The following is a 20,339-nucleotide window of genomic DNA, read 5'->3' on the forward strand; positions in this document are numbered from 1 at the left end:
TCAGAATTTCTCTTTCTCCCTCTCTCTCCCCCTCCCTCTATTGTTCATCCTTCCTATCTTGGCTAACCCTAGCCCTGAGGTACAGTGGAAGTACATAGTATTACACGTTGTTACATAGTTTGTTACACTGTACTTAATTAATATAACAGGGGCAGTAAAATTAAGACCTTTCTTTCTTTCTTTCTTTCTTTCTTTCTTTCTTTCTTTCTTTCTTTCTTTCTTTCTTTCTTTCTTTCCCTTTATTCTTTACCACACTCAAACACACCCGCACTCAAGAAGACGCACCCTCACTGGAGTACATTCATAAGGAACCCACTCAAACACACACACCTTCTCTCTCTCTCTCTCTCTCTCTCTCTCTCTCTCTCTCTCTCTCTCTCTCTCTCTCTCTCTCTCTCTCTCTCTCTCTCTCTCTGTCAATCACACAACTTTGTGACAAGCACTACACACTGGCCTTTTGCTTTCATTGAGTATTATCGGTTTAACATTCAGATTCTGTTTGACACACAGATTGACTGGTACTTCTTAGCAGTCCAACATTTAAAACATCCTCCAACCAGGGGTATGTAGTGTACCACTAGAGGTACGCGAGCACACCTCAGGGGGTTCGTGGAAAATGTAATAATAACAAATATATGGCATTTAGTCACCTTGGGATAGAGGAACAGATACAGAGCATGGGTGAGGGCTTAGGAGGTATGCAGGACAAAAATGTCTGAGAAACACTGGAGTAGAGTATCATTTAAAAGACCACCTCGGCCCAGCCGTGGCTTAATCGGCTGGGCACTGGAGTGCTACGCAGACGACCCGGATTCGATGGCCGACCCGGGCTCATTTCCCAATCCTGCCCCGTCTCTCTCTCCCACTAGCTTCCTGTCCCATTCTTCACAGTCCTGTCTAAATAAAGTTGAAACAAACTAAAAATAATACAAATAATAAAAGACCACCTCAGCGGTGGAGTAACAACAAGAAGCCAATCTAGTTTGACTTACCCCAGCATTGAGTGGCCTGGTTTTACCCCAGCACACCCTCGCTCTCCTCTCTCTCCCTGGTTGCTGTTTGCCCTCACCTCTGTGTGTATGTCTTCTCCTTTCCTGTCCTGCCATTCTGTCTGCCTATCCCTCTTCTCTTCCCTATCTCACTCTTATATCTCACCGATTCTTGAGAAAGTGGCTAAAACAGGTTGTAATGTTGACAGAAAAAAACAAAGTGAATTACAAAATTATATGGTATATCCTCGTAGACTAAGGTCTTGGCTTTTCAGAAATGCACAAGGCCAATCTCCCCATTATGTATTTTTTTCAGAAATCAGGCTTTTCTCCGATCATACCTTGTTTTTTGTCAACACCGTCAGACACAATTAAAAGTTATTAAAATTGTATTGATTTGGTTGCATATGCATCTGGAGTTTTTAAGTGATTATGTGTATTTTTTGGTTCACACATATGCCTTTAAATGTTGAAAATTCACTTTTGTTCTATTTTAATACTGTTTCATGTGTTCTAATTTTAAAAATATGTACCGTCATACGATGCTTACTTAACGCCTAAATAGAACAAACAATTTTTTGTAATTTCACAAATATTCGTGTAGGCTTAAATTGGCTATTGCTTTGATATTTCAACAACTCCTAAGGAAAATGTTGTAAGCACATTCCTTTAAAATGTCCAAAACTCCTTCTTACGGTGGTGACTTAAGAACTGACGGTGGTGACAGTAATCTGAGAGTGGTGAAAGTGGCCTAATTAGTACCTGCATTTAGCAAAATAAATAGTCCTCTCAAGTCAATGGCATCTTGCATAAACACTTTATTTTTGTGTGTGCACAGTATGAGCATGTGTTTTTACTTCATTAGTTAGATTATCTAGGAAGGAAGACACTGGTTGTTGAAAATGTGGTAAAAACAGCTTTTAAGTTGTTCAAACCCAAAATATAGAGGTGTATTATCATAGATGTAGGTCTTGGCTGTGCAGTGAATGCATTGGCCAAGCTCCCCATGTTTAACATTTTTCATAAAATGGGCTCTTTCTTGTTTTGTCAACAGCGGCAGACAGAATTAGAAGTAAAAACACATGTTTACTGTATTAAAGTGAATTACTTTAACAATTCAACATAACTGTAGATACTTATTGTATGCATATTCTTAAAACATGTCAAAAACACGTAAAACATGTGTTTTTTGGTGAACTCCATCAGATGTCACCACCGTCAGGTTTTCTGACAAAAAACCTCCAAATGCACCTCAGTGGTGGCTAGAGTATCATTTTGGATCACAATTATTACTAACATGCCTAGTAATGTTTCATTAACCAGCACAATTTAGTAAAATATGGAACAACATGATGAGCAGAACAAAATCTGACGGTGGTGACATCTGACGGTGTGAGACAAAAAAACACTCTTTTAAATATTATGCATTGTTTGTTCACATTAGCCATTTCATTTTCGCTCTGTTTCTTGGGACTTGGGTGCTTCATACCTTTTCTGAAAAAAATTATATTTATTAACATTAATGTAATACAATACTATTAAAACCCCCGACGGTGTTGACAGTTTATGGTTGGGACAGTACCAGTGTCCAAACAAATTAACAAATTGAGGACAAAATAATAAACTTACAGGAGCTTCAGTGATGGTGAAGTAGGCAGTAGAGCTAAAGCTTTGAAAAGGGGTCCTCAGTAATGAAAATTACCTTGTGCATACCTGATTTTATTGTCTTTTAGAAAAAATCTGACGGTGGTGACCAATATGCTGGACACATTTTGAGCAATCAGTAAATAATAGTAAATATTGTTTTACATCCACTATGTGCACATCTGTAGAACCACTTTAATATGGTCTTCCACATCATGGTGATATTGTTCAATTCTGTTAGTGATTTTTGTATTTTAAGTCAATTGAAATGATGATGCCAGTCCTTGGGACAGGCGTTTTTACAGGGTGTGGACAGGTTTATAGCCATGAAAAGTAATAAAATTACACTTAAATATTTCAAACAACTGTGTATTCGTGTGACAGACCCCTTGGCCATTACCTGGGTTCATTTTGTTTGTGAAAATTTAGTTGATTTTCAACAGAATTAATATTTTACTGCAGGGACATGTTTTTGCCATACTTTCAAGAATCAGTGATCTGTTATCTTCTCCTTTAACTTTGCTCTTGCTATTTTTCGCCACTCTCTCTCTTCCACTGCGACCGAGACTTTTTGGCAATGACGACGTTACTGTTTTTACCGTGCTGCATCTCTGTGGGACCTCACTCATTGCATCTCACTCATTGCTATGTCACACACACACACACACACACACACACACACACACACACTTGGACTTATTCTGTTGTGTAAGGCACCCTTGAGGCACTAAAAGGGCAATGCTCATTGCTTCTATGTATGATTCTGTGTGTGTGTGTATCTGTGTGTGTGTGTGTGTGTGTGTGTGCGTATGTGTGTGTCTGCTTGTCCTTCCCTGTCCCCGTTTTGTCCTTTTGTCTTGTGCCTTCATCTTTATTTAATGTCATTAACCGGGAGGGTGGGTTGGGGTTGTTGTTGTGTGGGTCTATCTATTTTCTGCAGACGGCAGTCTCCGGTGGAGCGGGAGGTTGTGGAGGTGGAGACATCGAGGCAGGGAGGCGGCAGGTTTCGCTGGCTGGACGACGTGCAGTCTGCGGCGGACGCCTTCTTCTTCTGCCTGGACCGGAAAGCGGACCCGGCCAACTGGCAGTACAAGTCTCTGTACCGAGGGGACATCGCAAGGTGACCCAGCATCTCTTTAGCAGCACAGGGCCACCGCCACCACTCCTCCCACACTGCTCCATTCCTCTCGCACCGCCACTTCCACCACCACCACCACCACCACCACCCTGAGCCGCAGAAAAAAACACAACTCAACCCAACCCCTCTAGCGCACAAAGCCCTTTTAGATCCGCAACCTTTCGCTAAAAGCTAGAGCATTTTGTATTTTGTTTTTTCCTTTTTCCGCACTTCTTTCCTTGATTGTCCCTGGGTCTGCAGCTGTCTTGAGGACTCGGACCCTCAATCGCTGTACTTTTGAAAGGGTTTTTTTTTTTTTTAAAGATGAGAAATCTAAGAACTTTTGGACATTGGGGAATGTAGCTCGTGTTCTTTAGCGGTGACATAATTCTACATAATTGCATTGCTATAGAACACATTATTTCATAGGATGTTCCAAAAGAATCAGTCCTTTAAAGGTTCAAAGGTGGATCTCCTCTCATGCGCTACCATATAAGAGGGAGACCGTATTTAAACAAAAATTCCCTCTCATCACTTTAGCCGCAAATATCACAAATGTCGCACATCATTGCTTGCGTGAAGTGCACTACTGAATTCCGTAAGATTTGAATAGGTGTGTTGGGGGTAGGGCTGGGTAAAATAATCGATTCAATCGATAATCGATCGATATCATTTAAAATTCACATAATCGATTCACAGGGCACAAAATCGATTTTTTTGCTCTTTTTCTTTTTGTTCTTTTTGTTTCATTTAGGTCTATGGAAAATACCCAGTAGGTATTAATCAATTAGGCCTAGGCTTACTTATTACAAAATAGCAATCTGTTAACACTGTCAAGCCACAGCCCTTTGACATTTTTATATAAAAATAGGCAACAGCATCTTTTGGGGGAAATCCTTGCACCAAAAAGGGAACGGATTGAATCGATTCGGAGTGAATCGAATTGAATCGAATCGAATCGTGATTAATCGATTCAAAGCCTTAAGAATCGAAATAGAATCGATACAGGAACATGACTGCAATACCCAGCCCTAGTTGGGGGTGTGAGCCTATGGGCAAACACTGTGTCTACTGTAGGTGTGTGCCATTAATCCAAAACTACATTTTCAAGCTTTCTGACGTCATGTGAGCAGGCGTTTTGCTCCCAGGTGGAAAGGCAGCTATTTAAAAACGTGCCACAGCAATGTGAAAAAAGAATAGGCACAGAACAGGGAGGATGTGTGATGACACCACTTAATACCAGTGTTGTTAGTTTATGGTTGTCTAGGATTAAAACGATGTGTGCGTGAACAGAACAGGGTAGGATGTGTGATGACACCACTTAATACCAGTGTTGCTAGTTTATGGTTGTCTAGGATTATTTGTGCGTGTGCGTGTGTGTGTATTAGGGAGAGCCAAAGACTGAGTTAGCAGGTTTGGTCAGACACACTGTTGTGCTGGTTTACCTACTCTGCTCTCCTTAGAGGCACTTAGCTGAAGACTCTTCATAGCCCGTGCCAGATTCTCCATTAGGCTTTGCAATGCAGCACATTATATACAGTACAGAGAGCATCACCACAGAAGTGTGTGTGTGTGTGTGTGTGTGTGTGTGTGTGTGTGTGTGTGTGTGTGTGTGTGTGTGTGTGTGTGTGTGTGTGTGTGTGTGTGTGTGTGTGTGTGTGTGTGTGTGTGTGTGTGCGTGTGCGTGTGCGCGCGCGTGCGTGCGTGCGCGAAAGAAAGTTTGTGTGTGTAAGGGGGAGCTGTGTGTCTGTGAGCAAGTGTGAAAAAGAGTGATGGTGAGAGTACTTACTCTGTGTGGTCCTTTTGCCATTTTAGGGCACTTACGCGCCTATGTTTATTTTTCTTTTCCTCTCTAATGTCCGTGAATCTTGCTTGTTTGGGCAGGTTGGGAGATAATGACTTGGAGGAACGCGTACAGTGGCATGTGGTTATTAAGCCTTCATGCCTCTGGATGATACATTTTCTTCTTCTACAGTGTGTTATTCTACATGTGCCCGTTGTTCTCTTTCAGCCCAACATGGCATGATATAAAGTCGTTTGAATAACATGGCAGATTTGAAGCGTTTGAACATGCACAGGGCATCCCCATAAAGTATTCATACTCTTCAAATCATTGTAAAGTAGGCGTTTATCAGAAGTGAAGGAGTGAAGTTTAATGAAATCACGTTATTATTTTGTCACCGGCTGTTCTCAAACTGACACCCATTCTAGTCCAAGCGCTGGTTGCAACCTGAATGGCATACAGCTCTCTTGATATTGTTGTGCATCCGCTTTTAACGACTGCATTCACCTTCAATGACGGTTGCAGGTCTCATGGCATAGACTTTAAACATCAATTCAGATTGACTTGATACAGGCACAGTTTTTCGATATTTTGTTAACCACAATCCTAAAGGACAAAAAAATGTAGTGACAGCTTTAGGTTAAGGGATGGGTTTTGTCTGGATACTGTTTTTTCTCTCCTCTTTTTAGTTAAGAATTACAGCAAAAATGCATTGGCATGTCATTCCACAGCGTTTTGCAGTCTGTTCTTGCCTTGTTCATTTTGCACCTCTTGTCCTCTCTTTCTCTGCCCACGCACTGCCACTCATAGTCAGTCTCTTGGCCCCCGTCTGGTGGTGGTGGTGGTGGTGGTGGTGGTGGTGGTGCCTCTGCGGGCAGCGCCCTGGCAGCTGATCCGGCCTGGGGCATCCTGCCATGCGGTGGTGCCCTTAGCGCCCTCAGGTAAATCAACGCCCACTCGCTGCGGAGGCCTCCTGGGAGCCATTGGGGAGGAGGAGAAGCTTCCAGCGTAAGATATCAAGGTCGTTCGGTTCGGCCGGATTGCTCTATTGGAACGCTGCCTCTGTATCTTTTGTAGATGGGCTGCTTCATTGAGGAGATTAGTCAGTAGAATGGAGTCAACGCTTCATTTTTTTCCTTTTATTCCTTTGTCACCCCGCTGAATTTCACCACTGAGAGATCAACTCGGTTAGCTGTGGGTTATTCAAAGAGCATGATTAAGTGATTAAACCTGGTCAAGCTTAAAGAAAGAAGTAAACCTGCTAATAAAAGGCATGAAGCTTTCTTTTTTAATTAAGAAACTGCGAAGTCCAGACAGTCAACATTGTTGTAGACGAACCGGTCTACTGGTAGAAAATACTGATGCCTGTCAAGTTGGTCAAGTAATGCACCAACATGCAAAAGGACAAAAAAATTCTATTGTTTGAACGGCAACCGTTTGTCCGACAGCTTTGCCGATATGTGGTACTCCACTGTACTTTTCATGTTGTAGCTCACCACGCTAAGACAGTATAGCGCATGACCAGGCCACAAGTCGATGTGATGATGTAAGCCATTAAAAAGCAGCAATGATTTCAACTTGGACACAATGTGGCGGTAATAGATCCTGAAATTGTCACATGGCTTCTAAAAAAAAAATGTAACCGCAAGGAAACGCTTAACACCACTACATCCGATTGTTGCGATCCCTCATCCCGACATCCCTTGCTGAAAGAACACCGAGTTCCACGTGCTCCTCTATGGCGAGCCACAGGAGTGCCATGTGGTCGGGGCCGCTTCTAGTCAATCTGCTGCCCTAGGCAAACACTCACTTTCCTTTTCGCGCATTTAGAAACTGGCATCTGGTAAATACAGCGTTGTACATCTGATCAAGCACAGCTGATCTAGTTCCTAATAAATGTATACCGGTATACTGAATGCCGGTTCTAAATCCCCATGAATAGCCATTGTCAATGTAAAGTGTAATGTTTTATTTCGCTTGACGTTTTAATTCTGTGGGGCTTTCGGGTGACCCCAACTCAAATCTGGCGCCCTAGGCGACTGCCTTCTCTGCCTGTGCCTAGCGCCGGCCCTACGCGTGGTGGTCTATTGCGAGCTGCAGAGGACCAGCTAAGCCTGGGCATGAAGACGTGGTGACAGTATATATGCTCGGTGCCCTAAAGAGCTGCCACTGTTCCGGGTCTTGGGCCCCGGCCAAATGACTGAGGAGTCAAAAGCAACCCATCTGTAACCCGATAGACCGCAATCAATACCCACTAACGCTCTGCCCTCCTCTCCTCTCCTCTTCTCTTCTCCCCCTCCACACAAATCTCTTTCTACCTCTCTGTAACTCTCTCTCTCTCTCAGACTCTTTCTCTCTGTCTCTTTCTTTCTTTCAGTCGCACGCTCTCTCTCTCTCTCTCAGTCTCTCTCCATCCACACATCTTTCTCACCATGTCTGTCTCTCTTTCTCTGTACTCCATTCTCTACTCTCTCCACACACACACACACACACACACACACACACACACGCGCGCGCGCGCGCGCGCGCACACACACACACACACACACACACACACACACACACAAGCGTATGCAGATGAGATTGATAGCCGATGAGTACACTCTATTGATAGGATACGATAGCTGCAGCATTCAGCTCAACTTGCTGCAGTGGAGGGGCCTCTCTCTGCTCCTGAAGGTCAGAGAGTGAGGCTGTGTGTGTGTGCGTGGGTGTGCGTGAATGTTTGTGTGCGTGTGCGTGTGCGTGTGTGTGCTCACGTATGTATCCATGTTTGTGTCTCTTTTGTGTGTGTGTGTGTGTGTGTGTGTGTGTGTGTGTGTGTGTGTGTGTGTGTGTGTGTGTGTGTGTGTGTGTGTGTGTGTGTGTGTGTGCGTGGGTGTGCGTGAATGTTTGTGTGTGTGTGTGTGTGTGTGTGTGTGTGTGTGTGTGTGTGTGTGTGTGTGTGTGTGTGTATGTGCGCACGCCTGCCTGCTGATATACAGCTGAGCTCTATCGGTGATCAGCCCCTCCTCAAACACAATGCCACCAGCCGTGTTGGACCACCCATCAGCCCAAATCAAGAGTCCAGTCACGAAGCACAAAACATCTCTCTGTCTCTCTCTCTCTCTCTCTCTCTCTCTCTCTCTCTCTCTCTCTCTCTCTCCCTCTCTCCTTCTATTCTTGGAAGTGTAATCTAATGGCTGGTGGTGTGACATGAGCCTCTGCCTTTTGCATATTTACAACAGACATTAATCACACACATTAATTTCCCCAATTATGCAGATGAAATAAATGGTGCCTATTTATGTTGATCTAATATTGTTTTGCATTCCTACCTCCCATTGTTTTAAAATAATGAAGCACTACTTCTGATCCTTTAAAGAAAATCTTCAAAAGAAAGTAGAAAGTAAGAAAGGACCATTTATTGGCCCTTAGACACACCTGATTTAATGAACGGATAAAAGCAATCTTTACAGGGATAATAGATAGTGTACAAAAATACTGCATCCCTTTTACCACAAAAATATTTTTTTTAAATACCTTAATCCATTATTTTTGAAAATCTTCTCTTACTTTTTTCATTTAATTCATCACTTTATTGGCATGATGCGTCAAATCGCATAACATCTCCCCGTCTCCACTTTCCCTCCTATCTCTCCAATCTCTTGTGCGTCAGGTACAAGCGTAAGGGCAGCTCGTCGCTGGGCCTGAATCCGCGCAGGCAGGCGGTGAGCTGGGACGAGGAGCCCGGTCAGGAGGGCAAGAAGAGGCCGCGGCCAGACAGACGCCCAGAGCGATACTACTCCTCGCAGGCACGCCAGCTCTTACGCACAGACCCCCTGCCTTCCCAACCCCCACCTCCAGAAACCACCACCACCACCACCACCAGTGGCAACACCACCCAAGTCCCTGGTGCCAACTTCATCCAGCTGCCCTCTGAGAAGCCAGAGGGGGATGGCAAGACAGTGGCGGGCACCTCGTGGGTCAACCCGCTGGGTGTGTACGACACGGGCACAGCGCTCTGGCTGGAGGGCAAAGGGCAGGAGCAGCAGCAGCAAGGGCAGCAGGGGCAGCAGCAGGTGGGGGAGAAGAAGGGGGTGGAGGGGATGGAGGCCAGGCTGACGGCCAGGGTGGAGGAGCTGAACCGGAGGGTGAGGGAGGACCCCACCGACACACAGGGATGGCTGGAGTACATCCGCTTCCAGGTACTGTGGCTATGGCTTTGGAAACTGACTCGCATGCAGAGTTACTCATTCACTCATCATCTTACTCTGTTTCTTACCTGTGGTACCCCTCCTCCCTTTTTGTGTTGCGCTCTCACTCACTCTTGCATTGTCTTTCTTTCTTTTTTATCTCTCTCTCTCTATTCACAAACACTCCGACCCATTGGAAGTAATCTTATACCAAATAAAAATTAAATGAATGTGTACATGCAATGAAAATATCACAGCATGTCAGCTTTTTGAGAGGTGTCGCTGGGGACATTCTTGCATGCGGCCTGTGTCATATTCCGATCCCACCCCGTCTCTCTCTCTCCCACTCATTTCCTGTCTCCATCTTCGACTGCCTTATCTAAATAAAGACTAACATGTAAAAGAAAAAAGTTTATATTAGATGGTAAAATTAAAATCTAAAACATCAGAAAAATTCGGTGCCCTCTTGTCTGCCCTGTTCCAGGACGAGCTGGCGTTATGGGGCACCAGCGAGCCCGCCGAGCATCAGCAGCACCACCGCATGTCCACGCGCGGCGTGCTGGAGAAGAAGCTGGCGGTGGCGGACCGGGCGCTGCAGAGCAACCCGGGCTGCGTGGAGCTGCACCTGGAGAGGCTGGCCGTGTGCGGGGAGCTGTGGGAGCCCCCGGCCCTGCTCAAGGAGTGGAAGAAGCTGGTCTTCCTCCACCCCAACAGGTATACTGTAGATGTAGGATGCTATCTAATATGCGGACTCCTTTGCTCCCTTGCATGCCTGTGGCCTCGCAATGATGTCACAGGCGACAGAAAATGAATTCAATATCTTGCAAAAGCACAATATCTATGTCTCAATGTCATTTTTTCATTTGCAATCGGTATGGTGAATGAGGAATGGTCCCCCAAAAGTTGTTGTGGCTAGGCTGACAGCGGGGAAACTTTGTTTTCTCCACGGAGGCAGGGCGTCAGTGAAACGCGAGGCCACAAGTGCAGGCTGAGGAAGGGAGTCTGCATTTTGGAATCCACCCATACGTAGATGTAGTGTTGTCACCTCAGCCATTAAGACCCTGAATAGTTACATTCCTACCTCTAGGGACAGCCTATCTATCCATTTATTTATTTTGGGTCTTCGGGTATCATAGTCATGTTACCTTACCTTGTCTTACCTTACCTTACCTTACCTTGTCTTACCTTACCTTACAGTGCTCCATTATGGCGACGATATTTGAGGTTCTGCCAGGGCAACTTCGGGACCTTCTCGGCGGCCAAGGCTGGAGCAGCGTACGGGAAGTGTTTGAGTACGCTGGCGGCGTGTGGGGACGGCACCATGCTGTCTCACCCAGCGCTGCCTGGCATCGAGGACGACATGCTGGGTATGTGCCACCTTTGCTGGCTTCCCTTACCTCATTTCCTTCCTTTGATTTTTGCATCTCTGATATTCAGATTCAAGATTTTATTTGTCACATGCTGCCTTGTGCTGACACAATTGGCAATGAGAAAAGAAGGCTGCAACTTCTCTATACTGTGTAATGTTGGGGGTTTTCAACTGGTTCTGGCCCAGGGGACCTCCTGTCAGACTGCGTATTAGAGCAAGGCCCACTTTGAGTGCGTGAGGGCCATGGTCCACTGGTTGAATATCCTTGTCTTGTATTCGTCGTAATTTCTGATTGTGGCAGGTAGCGAGTGGTGAGCGTATTATTTGTATTTTGTATTGTATTGTAATTTAGAATGTATAGTAAACGACAGTCATTGAGTTTTCTGGTGGCTTACCACAATGGCTTCCCTTGTAGTTCAGGCCTTACTAACTCCAACACTGCATCTTGTACAGAGGCATCAAAAATAAAATTAGAAGTAAATTAACTGTGTAAGTACAACACTAGCAAATTATATTACATAGCTGTTACACTAGTTATTGCACTGTACCTAATGAGGTAGACAGACTGTGTTGTTGCTGAAAAACACTAAAAACCTAAAAATAACACACCAGAAATGTTATCCAACCAGTGCAGAATCAGTTGATCATAGGACAGGTGCACTAGTCTAGTTACTCAGTGAAGTTACCTGACTGACTGACTCTGTCTCTGTGTAGCATCTCAGAGAAGAAATCAGCAGATGGTGATAAAATGTAGCTCACAAAGCAAATTTGACATCATCTATTCTCATGTTTTTTTTTCTTTACCTCTTATCTCGGCTTGGCTTTTTCTTTGCATCTCTTTGCAGTACCCTTTTTCTATAGACTTGTGCCAGATGTGTCGCCCTCAATATTTCAAACCTAAAATGACATCTCCGCCGTTGGTCTTTTTCATTCAGATCTTTTCACATCACCTCAGCTTTCCCATCTCTACTCTGCTGTACTACTGATATCTCCTGTCCTCCAGGATGCATTACTGCACGGGCCTACCGGGCCAAGGCCCACGGGCCCAAGGGTCAAGGGGGCCCTGAAGCCCAAGCCTCTATATTACCATTCTCATATCGCATCAAAATCGCACTTTTAACAAGTATGTTTTTACATTTTCCCCGGAGACAGACCCCTGAACCCCCAGCAATATAGGGTCTCTAACATCTCAACCAGCAACACCCACAAAGGGGGGCTTTTCTTGTTGTCCAGGGGTCCAAGGAGTCATGATGTGTCCCTCCCTGCACTCCTCCCCAGTGTATCTATCTATCCCTCTCTTTTTTTTCCTCTGATGTGTTCATCCTATCCTCCATCCTTCTCTGTGCTATGGGGCTCCTCTCCTCTCGACCCTCTTAAGCCCTCGGGCCGCGCTCTCTCTCCTCGTTCACGCTGTGAATCATCATCAGTCATTATCCACCTCACAATCATCTCCCCAACCTGCCTGTGACGCATGCTGGTGGATGATGGGAGCGAATGAGAGTCATTGTGCGTGTGTGTGTCTGTGTCTGTGTCTGTGTCTGTGTGTGTTTGTCTGTGTGTGTGTTTGTGTCTGTGTCTGTGTGTGTTTGTCTGTGTGTGTGTTTGTGTTAGTGTCTCGATGTGTGTGCTTTGCATATGGTTTATAAAAAGAAAAGGTGTGAGGCATAATCCCCACTACATTTGCATGAAAACAGTGTTCGTGGAATGCACTGCATATAAGCTACATTTCCATTATAAAACGCCGAAGCCTCTCACAGACCATCTCACAAGATGCTAGAATAGATAGATTCCTTGTCTCAACAATGTGCCAATATTTTAATACGGTATATGCTTATTACATGCTTCACATCTTTTTTTGTCCGTTTTCTGTTACAATCCATCATGCCAATTAAGGAAGAGCTTTGTGAAATGATGGATTTTTACAACATGGTGCTTGATGATTAGGCCTACAGATAACATAAAATAAAAATAAAAAAACAGACAAGAATGTATGTCTGTATAAACAATGGTACATTGTTGAGTAAACTAAGCGGCAGGCAGGGCCGGATTAACACACAGGCAAAATATGGATGCAGCGTAGGGGGCCCCACCTGCCCGGGCCCCCCTGATTGGCCACAAATGAACAGCTGCAGAATTGTGACGGGATGCAAAATTGAAAAAATCATCTGTCGTGTTTAGTACAGTTGGTAGACATGGTATCCTTGATTACTAGCTCAGAATTACGATACTATGTCAATTTGTCAAAAAATGTGCCTTCTGGGATGACCCATAGCAACCTGTAGCCTATAGGGGCCCCAGGCCATCCTAATCCGGGCCTACCTGCAAGAGGTATGCAGTGCATGTGTGTCCCTCATGTAATCAAGTCTGAAGGCCTATCGGTGTCCTCACCTCTTGGGATTGCATCAGTTTGCTTTTAATCTTTCTCCCCTGTGTTGACCTTTTAGGAATGCGATCTATGCCCCATCTGACCACTTCACCTTCCATATTCTATTGTGCCATTTTAATACAAAATTGGCCTCAGATAGCTCGGCCTATTGCATTTTTTTTCCCTCAAAGCCGCTGAATGTTCTCTCTGTCACACACACACACACACACACACACACACACACGCACACACACACACACACACACACACACACACACACACACACACACACACACACACACACACACACACACACACACACACTTTCACGTAATCAATATTTCTCTACTTCTTCCCTTTTATCCCAATTTACCTCTTACACTTAATATGTCTGTTATCTCTACTTGCCTTTCTTTCCCCCCCCCCCCCTCTCTCTCTCTCTCTCTCTCTCGTCGCTGGTGCTGACTTGTGAGGAAGCGGGAGTTGCAGCGTTAGCATGCTGGCGCGTGCATTAGCCAAATGAATGTGTCGAGAGGGCAACCTGTTGAGGGGCTCTGCTACTCTCAGATGTAACTATTAATCTGTGGACCGGAGACCCTTTTAGTGGAAGCTGTCAGTACGGCCTACGCATAAATACTGGCGCGTGGGCGTTCAGTGTACTGCTATTGTATTTTTTGCTGCGTGTCTCTTATGTGCCGCGGTCTCAGCGGGTGGGAAACTTCCCTTTGCTTGATTTACTTACTGCCTATTAGCGTCATTCCTGTTTGTCAAGCGTTTTCACGGCTCAGTGTTTGCATGGTCATAGGCGCCACCTGGTGGCCTTAGTAATATAATGCAGTCTACTGTGAGGATTCCCACAGGTGAACATGGTTGTGATTTCCTGTGTAGACCCCTATTATTCCACAGAATGCATGTCCATCTTCGTGTCACCTACGGATGCAAATAAATTGCTTCAGGGTCTTTTTTAAATCTACGTGGCTTTAAAGCAACACTACTCCATTTGTGCATAGTATATGCTCATTTTACAACTCCCTTTGAGTTAGATAACTTTCTCCTGTTCTTCTAGCCACTCTCTCTCTAGAATATTATTTTTAGTTCCTGGCTGTTATCATTGAACCAGATTGGACCAGCCAGGCACTATGTGGTTCAACCCAATTCAATGATCCATGCTAGCTTGGATCAATAATTAATGTTACCAGACTCAGAGAAAAGCTTAATGGAACAGGAGAATTTCTATTCAACTTGAAGGGAGGTGGAAACATAAGAACATGCACTGTATTTTTACACAAATGATGTACGAGTTCTGCTGTAACCTCTTTTTTGACCCTCTTGTCTCTGCAGACATCTTCCTGCAGCAGTGTCATTTCCTGCGTCAGGCGGGCCACTCTGAGAAGGCCGTGTGTCTCTTCCAAGGCCTGCTGGATTTCACCTTCTTCAAGCCTGACACTGTCAAAGACCTGCCCACCAGACAGCAGGTAGTGTCTCTCACACACGCACACGCACGCACACGCACGCACGCGCGCGCGCGCGCGCGCGCACACACACACACGCACACACTTTACGTTACTTTATTGATGTTGTGCTATGCACTTCGTGTAATTCGTTTATTCCAAACAAGTCATATTTGTGTACTTTTGTACAATTTGCAGTTCTCATTCCTATTCCTCCTTGGAATACAGACACTATTTTCCAGCGATATCCAACACAGCCACAGTCTGACAAGCACCAACAACAATAACAGAAATGCAATTAACAATCCTACAGTTGGTAGCACCCACGCTCCTACACACCACACACACACACACACACACACACACACACACGACACACACACACGACACACACACACGACACACACACACACCACAATCTGGACTCTGCTACTGGGGTCTAGAGATTACAGGCTCATTTCCTGCTCTCTGTGATGGAGGCAGAGGAGAGGAGAGGAGAAGAGAGGGCGGCAGTCATTTACACGCCTGGGCGACCCTGATGAGCTGGGGATGTTGTGGCACCACGCATGCACACGCGGACACTTGTTTTTTGTTTTTGTTGGGGTTTTTTGTTGTTGCTTTGTTTGTTTTCTTTCTTATTTAGTGGGTGTGCTCACTAGAATGACAAGAGTCTGCTTTGGTATGCTGATCACAAGGCCAAATAGGAGTGGATGAATATTAAGCAGGCACACTGTCTCTGTCATAGACACACACATGCACAGTCTCTCTCTCTCTCTCTCTCTCTCTCTCTCTCTCTCTCTCTCTCTCTCTCTCTCTCTCTCTCTCTCTCTCTCTCTCTCTCTCTCTCTCTCTCTCTGTTACTCTTGTTCTCTAAATCCTCTCTACCACTCTCCTTCTTCTGCCTTCTCTCTTCTCTTTGACCTCCTCTGTCCATCTCCTACCTCCCCTCTCTCTCCAACAACCACCTCTCCCTCTCCGCCACTCCACCGCTCTCTCTCTCCCTCTCTCCTTCTGCTGTTGCTCCTAATGAGAAGTGTGGCTCTGCATATTTTTGTGGCTCTGAGTCCTGCACACATTAGCCCTGGCCAGATGACACTTCACTGGCTCCTGCTGCCTGCCCTTGATTGGAAGGGAAACACAACATGGTACATTACCCCCCTCTGCTGTTTCTCTCCTATGTGACCAATCTCAAAGAAAACAGGCCACAAGTAGCAGATAAAATCGCAAATAAATGCCCCCCCCCCTTTTTTTGTAGAATGTGTAAGTTTAGCCCCTACAGAAGCTACACAATGCTTCAGAAAACGGCGTTGGTTTGTTTAAAAGCATACGTTCTGTCTTTAAAAGGGCTAGCTTTATGCCTTTTCTATGGGCAAGAAGAAGTTTCAGAGCTGAATTCTCTGTTTTCTACATTAAGAACAGCAGAAATTCTAAAGGCCACAAGTTGGTCAGGTATCACCACATTTTCAATTTCCACATGTAAGGTAGCATTATATCATCAGAACCTATGATTAACTCAATATGCCCTTAGGCGTAAATGTGGCCTGTTTTCCTGTGGTAGGTCACATATTTTCAGTACATGTTACGTTTTCATTACTGTGTTTTCATTACACATTCATTTCCATTACTATTTCCCTTTGGGTCATTCCATGTCAATTCACATGATTCCCTAGAATCTCCCCACATGACCCTCTCCGATTTACCCGATATCTCACATACAGGTACCTTTTGATGTCAATTGAAACAATACCAAGTATTAGCACCCTACGTCCAACGGTTGCAGAGATGAAGAACCAGAACTTCCAGAACTTGGACACTATGTATGCTTTGGGAGTTATAATTGATTTTCCGTCATATTTGGGAACTGTACAGTGTATTCCAAAATATTTAGGGCGCTCAGACTTTAAAAGATAAAATAGTAGGGACTCAAAAACAGCTTTGAGACAAAATGACCTTACGGTACCCTCTACTTCAGGCCTCAAATTAACCATGTGGGCACTTGATGACTGGAACGCCCTTTTAACCCCATGTACAGAAGCAGTGTATCAATCATTCAAGCTTGGAAAAACTTTGTTTTTCAAAGTTCTTCATATTAATCTTGGCCTTCAAAGTATATGTTTTTCTCTATATCTTATCACATTGTCTGTTTTGTCTGCTGCCATCTGCTGGTCTAAAAAAGTAACAACAGCGTAATGTTATAAAACAAAAGGGGCTGGGAAATCTTGCCCATAATTTACCAATAAAGCACTGTAATTATACAGTATATTGCTATATATTAATTATGATTTAAACAAGCATGATGAATATTTCTAGTTCAAATAATTTCCTAAGTGTGACTGCTTAATGCTCAATCATGATGCCAGTCTCAAGATGGCCTCAACCCTGCACTACATTTCCATCAGACATGGGGGTGGGTGTGTCCTGGTAGAAATGTAATCATGATTGAGCATTCTGCATAATGCTTGTTAAAATCATAATTAATATATAGCAATATACTGTAGAATTAAAGTGCTTTATTGGTAGCCTAGCGAGCTTAACCCCTAGGGGCGTCTAGATTTCTAGGTTACTTTATTGGTAAAATATGGGCAAGATTTTTCAGACCCTTTTGTTTTCTTACATTGCACTGTTGTTACGTTCTTTGACCAGCAGATGGCAGCAGACAAAACAGACACTGTGATAAGACATAGACAAAAACATATACTTTGAAGGCCAAGATTAATATGAAGAACTTTGAAAAACAAAGTTTTTCCAAGCTTGAATGTTTGATACAGTGCTACTGTACATGGGGTTAAAAGGGCGTTCCAGTCATCAAGTGCCCACATGGTTAATTTGAGGCCTGAAGTAGAGGGTACCATAAGGTCATTTTGTCCAAAAGCTGTTTTTGAGTCCCTCCTATTCCATCATTAAAAGTCTGAGTGCCCTATTTTTTTTGGAATACACTGTACAGTTCCCAGATATGATGGAAAATCAATTATAATTCCCAAAGCATACATAGTTTCCAAGATCTGGAACCCCAAAATGGCAAGACATTTCATCACAGTTTTCACAAATTCAATTTTTAAGGCTTAATATAGCCAAACATAATCAAGGCATGATATTTGGAAGTACGTAATCTGGTAGACAGGGTCATATTGAGGGGCCATGGTGATTTTTAGGCCTGTATCTTCCTTCAAACTAAAACCAGGGGTGTCAAAATCTGCTTGTAAATTTTGTATGCAATTCACAGGCTTGAAAAGTGGGCAAGGTACCCCAACTTTGGAGGTGTTTCATCTCCACAACCGTTGGACGTAGGGTGCTAATACTTGGTATTCTTTCAATTGACATCAAAAGGTACCTGTGTGTGAGATATCGGGTAAATCGGAGAGGGTCATGTGGGGAAGGCGTGTGAATAGACATGGAATGACCCCTTTGAGATTCCTTGGGCTCGGGGGAATAAACCAGGATATAATAAAGGTGGACAAAGAAATCGATGTGATTTCAAAAGCACTTTCTGTATTTTTCTGAGTGGTAAAAAAATGGAAGAAACTGTATGGTCAGCTTTGTGCATTCGCTTGATTTTTCCTGTGGAGGGCGGGTGGATGGGGTGGGGGAAACTGCCTTTACAGTTATCGCTGAGAGCTAAAGGCTTTTCTCTACCGCCTCCACAGCCAAATGATTTGGCTCTTTTTTTCCCAGACGTGTACTGTTTTTTTATGTTTTTATTACAGTGAGCCTTACACAGTGCAAATTACCTCACACCCACCGTTTTTCCTTTATTGCTGACCTAAATTGTCCCACATACCGTATCTGGGCCACAACTAGGGTGACACAGCAGAGATGCATATCCTGTATAGGGAAATCTCCTACTCAGCAGCACGGGGCAGTCATCCTCGTATTTAAGCGAACCTCCCCCTAGCCGCCCATTAGAAACTTATCCCGACACACGTGTGAAGAACTGCCTTGTGGTTGGCTGTTTGGCATACGCATCCCTGTGCTGATTGGTTGGCCACTGCATTTTCTCTCTTGGCTCAGTGTTTTTTTATTTGCCTTCCTCCTCTTCCTCCTCTTTGTGCTTTCCTGTCTTTCTTTCTTTCTTGCCTCTCTCTCTCTCTCTCTCTCTCTCTCTCTCTCTCTCTCTCTCTCTCTCTCTCTCTCTCTCTCTGCCCTGCCTTCTCTGGGAGTCCTGCGGCATGAGGCGATTGCTGCCCTTGATGTGTGGGGCTGAAGTGCTGACTGTGGTAGATTAGTGGCCATTAACCGTGTGTGTGTGTGTGTGTGTGTGTGTGTGTGTATGCGCGCGTGTTGTGTGTGTGCGAGAGTTTGTGTATGCGAGTGTGTGTGCGAGAGTTTGTGTGTGCGAGTGTGTACGTGTGCGAGCGCGCATGTGTGTGCGTTTGCGTGTGTGTATGTGTGTGCGTGTGTGTATGTGTGTGCGTGTGTGTATGTGTGTGCGTGTGCGTGTGTGTGTGTGTGTGAGAGTGCCGCCCTGGCCTGGCTTCTTCTCTCTGGTCTGGTCTGAGCTGACACAGGGATTCTGTAACGCAAGACCCACTAAGTGATTGGAAGTCTTGCTTATATTGACTTTCATTCATTTCGGGTCATATTCATCCCCACTCTTCAACATCTGTTGAAAAGAGCTGCTGTAGGTTTTTATTATTATTATTGTTGTTGTTGTTGTTGTTGTTGACGCTGCTCCCACTTGCAAATCAAAAAGTCCTCAATAGCGGGCCGGGCACACTGCGCTAATACGGCATACCATGTGTGGGCATGGGCAAGATTGCCGAGGGGCAGGCAGATTGGAATCCGGCCTACCCCAGCTCTCCCAAACGTTTTCCCAAACGCTGTCCCAAACGTTTTCTGTGTCTTCTCGTGACTGTCCTATCTGATAAATGATAATGCTGTAATGTCATAAAAGGCTCCAAAACATTTAGAAAAATCCGACAACACAATAATCTAATTAGATCAAGTATGAATACAGCAGGTGCATCTGGGGGCAGTGTGTGTGCGTGTGCGTGTGCGTGTGTGTGTGCGTGTGCGTGTGCGTGTGCGTGTGCGTGTGCGTGTGTGTGTGCGTGTGCGTGTGCGTGTGCGTGTGCGTGTGCGTGCGCGTGCGCGTGCGCGTGTTTTGTGTCTGTGAGTGTTTTGTGTCTGTGAGTGTATTCATCATTTTTCTTCACATAAGTTTCTTTTATTTTCATTTTAATAGCTACTATATGCCTACATTTACTGTATATGTGGGTAATCATTGATTCCTCGTATACGTCTAGTGTCTCATATGTGGCAACACTGTTTTCTCTCTCTCTCTCTCTCTCTCTCTCTCTCCCTCTCTCTCTGTCTCTGCAGGTGGAGTTCTTTGAGCCGTTCTGGGACAGTGGGGAGCCGAGGGTGGGGGAGAAGGGGGCTCGTGGGTGGAAGGCCTGGATGACGCAGCAGGAGAGAGGGGGCTGGCTGGTCCCTAATGAACAAGGTA

General features: G+C 44.7%; 1 protein-coding gene across 1 annotated transcript in view; it reads left to right on the plus strand.

Annotated features, from left to right (window-relative positions):
- nrde2 (NRDE-2, necessary for RNA interference, domain containing) overlaps nucleotides 1-20,339 on the plus strand; it is a 31,153-nt gene that overhangs the window by 3,865 nt on the left and 6,949 nt on the right. The window contains exons 4-9 of the mRNA XM_063183775.1: nucleotides 3,574-3,753; nucleotides 9,192-9,720; nucleotides 10,193-10,422; nucleotides 10,906-11,075; nucleotides 14,784-14,917; nucleotides 20,213-20,336. Coding sequence (XP_063039845.1) covers nucleotides 3,574-3,753; nucleotides 9,192-9,720; nucleotides 10,193-10,422; nucleotides 10,906-11,075; nucleotides 14,784-14,917; nucleotides 20,213-20,336 — 1,367 coding nt within the window. The remainder of the gene's footprint in view (nucleotides 1-3,573; nucleotides 3,754-9,191; nucleotides 9,721-10,192; nucleotides 10,423-10,905; nucleotides 11,076-14,783; nucleotides 14,918-20,212; nucleotides 20,337-20,339) is intronic.

Source organism: Engraulis encrasicolus, chromosome 19, assembly GCF_034702125.1.
Source record: "Engraulis encrasicolus isolate BLACKSEA-1 chromosome 19, IST_EnEncr_1.0, whole genome shotgun sequence".
Lineage (NCBI taxonomy): Eukaryota > Metazoa > Chordata > Actinopteri > Clupeiformes > Engraulidae > Engraulis > Engraulis encrasicolus.